At 40.3% G+C, this 2989-nt stretch overlaps 1 protein-coding gene across 1 annotated transcript in view; it reads left to right on the top strand.

The window, feature by feature from the left end:
- The window catches only part of dohh (deoxyhypusine hydroxylase/monooxygenase), a 71821-nt gene extending 69339 nt beyond the window's left edge, over positions 1–2482 (top strand). The window contains exon 6 of the mRNA XM_037686633.1: positions 1414–2482. Within this exon, the coding sequence (XP_037542561.1) occupies positions 1414–1730 (317 nt within the window). The 3' untranslated portion in view covers positions 1731–2482. The remainder of the gene's footprint in view (positions 1–1413) is intronic.
- The last annotated feature ends 507 nt before the right edge of the window (positions 2483–2989 follow it).

The raw sequence follows: 2989 nt of genomic DNA, 5'->3' as shown, positions 1-2989 counted from the left end.
AAATCAAATTACAAAAAGAATATTAATCCCAGAGGGAAATTAAATGTAACTCATCCTGGTTTCATTAAAGAGTTGTTCTAGATGCTGATGCTGTGGGCAGGAAGGATCTCTTGTAGCGTCTGTCTTACAAGGGATCTGAAGAAGTCTCTGGCTGAAGACATTATATATATATATATATATAAATTAAAATAGATTAATGTATATATGCATAAACAAATATAAAGTTCTTGTTGTAGGTTTTGGTTCTTTGTTAAAAACAAACATTAAGGAGTATACAGTTTTACTAAAACTACAGCCACTAAAAAACGCAGCATATGTGATAGAAGCACAGCAGCAGTGTTTGTTTTGCCATTTTTACATGAACCTGGTAATAAGGCATGTCTGTACATTAAACAAACAAGAATAATTATTAATCCATGTTTATTTTCAAATCAACACTTTAACGTTCACTTGTATGTAAGGAAGGCTGGGGAGGTAAAAAAAAGATTAAGGGGTGGAATTAGGATAAGTTACAGCTCATGAGGTACTCCATCAGAGCATCTCTGACACCTCGGCCCTGCTCTCCATCTTGCGGGACAGCGACCAGGACGGGCTGTGCGGCTGGTTCTGCTTCAAGTTCACGGAGGTCATCCATTTTGGTTGTGTGTTGTTTTCCAGCTCTTCTTCTAATACATGTTAGTGGTGCTTAGAAAAGAGCTTAATGTAGCACTACCGCCACCAGCTGGTAAGGTGCGTTGATATTAATAATCCGCCCACTAGAGGTGAACAATCCGCCCACTAAACGGGAACTATAGGCAAAGTGGAGACACAAAAATAGAGGTCCCACTAGAACCGGACACAACAGGCTACAACAAGAACCAGACCTGTGGATACCAGGCTTTAAAAAGTCAAGTTTGACTTGTTGAAACCTGCAGATATCTTGGTATCTTTTAACAAGAGAATCTAACTCTGTGTTTTGATCTCTCCTCAATGAAAACAATCGTAAATCTTTCAGAAACAAACATTTCTGATCTATGTTTGGCTATCATTTTGATTCTTCATTTACTTGAGTTTTCCTGTGAGTTTTTTGTTGTCTTTACTTCTGCAAACTGTTTCAGATGCTCATGGCTTTAAACGTTTGACTCATTCAGGAGATGAGAGTCGTGACCTTTAATACTTTTCAAAACATTCAGCACTTGATAATACACGATCTCTTTACTTCCTTCTGAAAAGCTTTTTTAATGTGCTTCTGCTTCTTAAGCTGCTTTTAGCTAGCCTTTTGCTCCTTTTAGTTAAGCTTTTGTACTTTGAGCTTGCGTTTTTTGTTTTTTGGGTTTTTTTGCTGTAAGAGCTCCGTTTCACCTTCATCAGCATTTATATTTACTCTTCTTTGTGCATAACAGATAACAAGTTTCTGTTGATTTTTGCTTCCAGGCCTGCAGAGCTCCAGCGCTCTGTTCCGTCATGAGATTGGCTACGTCCTGGGTCAGATGCAGCACCCGGCGGCGGTACCGGCCCTTCGGGCAGCTCTGGAGTGTTCAGAAGAGAACCCTATGGTGCGCCACGAAGCGGCAGAGGCTTTGGGCTCCATTGGAAAAGAGGAATGTCTGAGTGTGTTGCAGAGTTACTGTAAAGATGAAGAGCGTGTGGTCAAAGAAAGCTGCGAGGTGGCCCTGGACATGCTGGAGTATGAGAACAGTGAGCAGTTCCAGTATGCAGATGGCCTGCTCTGTCTGAAGGGACAACTCTAACAGGACCTGGTTGTGTGGGGAGTCCTACATGTGCAAACAGCATGTTAATAAAAGGAACTGTGGGACGATGCAAATCTTTTCAGCATGTGTGGACCTGTGTCGGCTTTAGAATGATTAGATGTTCCAGAGACGACTTGACAAACAAACATTCAGACTTTGGAAATAAAACTGCTATAATTGAGAGTATTTTTATCACCTGCCACTGAAAGGTTAAGACAGACAGAAATGTTTGTAGCCATGTGTGCATTTGTGTTTATTGAAACGCTGGATGGATCTTAATGTTACTTTGAGAGAAGTGACGGTAATGAAATGAGAAACTCACAAACTTTATTCTAGCGAATGTTACGGTTATTATTAAAGGACACGGTGTTCCTGTATCTTTTCTTTTCGCAGCAGCGCTCCGTGAAGTAACAACTGAACACGTGTAAACCTGAAAATCCAACTGTGGTCAGTGCATGGACCTTTACTGATGTTTTTCAAGTGACTTGAGTCTGAACGGCCGTGATGCGTTTCATCCAGATGTTGCATCAGTAAAGTAGGGGTGAGCAGATTGAGCTAATTAATAGTATTATACCAATTTTATGCAGTTTTAAATCTTGGAACCACATGCCTTCAGCCAGCTAGAGCATTTTTTTAAGTCACCCCTTGTGAGTTCTGTTTATTTGTCAGAATGTTTCCACTACATTAACAAAACTATAGTATTATAAATGTTTCATGAAATTACCACGGCACTGCGAGTGGCAGAGTTACAACAGCACTATCTGTTTTTCTTCCTTTTCCTGGTGTTTCATCAAACACCTACTTAAATATGCTACTAGGGTTTCCAGTTGTTTAATGTTTGCTCTACTTTCTTTGTTACTTTTAGAATATGCCTAAGGCATAGTAGGACACCCCACTAGCCACAGGTCTGTGTTTACACACGGGCCCAGTTGTTAGCCCTTAGCCACACTGGACTACTCTAAACTGACAAACCAATGATCTCACTGGAGACCATAAATTCTAAACATAAACCATGTTTACCAGCTGTACAATAAATGTTCAGTCGCTCCAACAAGAAGGACAACCTAATGGCGCTGATCAGGCTGTAGTGCAGGAAGGAGTGCTACCTTTGGACACTCCAGTCAACAAATGTTAAACTATAAAACTCATTAACAACATATTACCTACATACTGGGTTTTAACTATCCCACTGTACTTTCTCTTCAATAAAATAAAACACAAGTCTCTTGCCTCACTATTTGACAGGGCGGCTGTGGCTG

Source organism: Nematolebias whitei, chromosome 13 (genome assembly GCF_014905685.2).
Source record: "Nematolebias whitei isolate Nwh7 chromosome 13, NemWhi1, whole genome shotgun sequence".
NCBI lineage: Eukaryota > Metazoa > Chordata > Actinopteri > Cyprinodontiformes > Rivulidae > Nematolebias > Nematolebias whitei.
The sequence above is the reverse complement of the archived record's forward strand: the minus strand, read 5'-3'. Positions and strand labels throughout refer to the sequence as shown.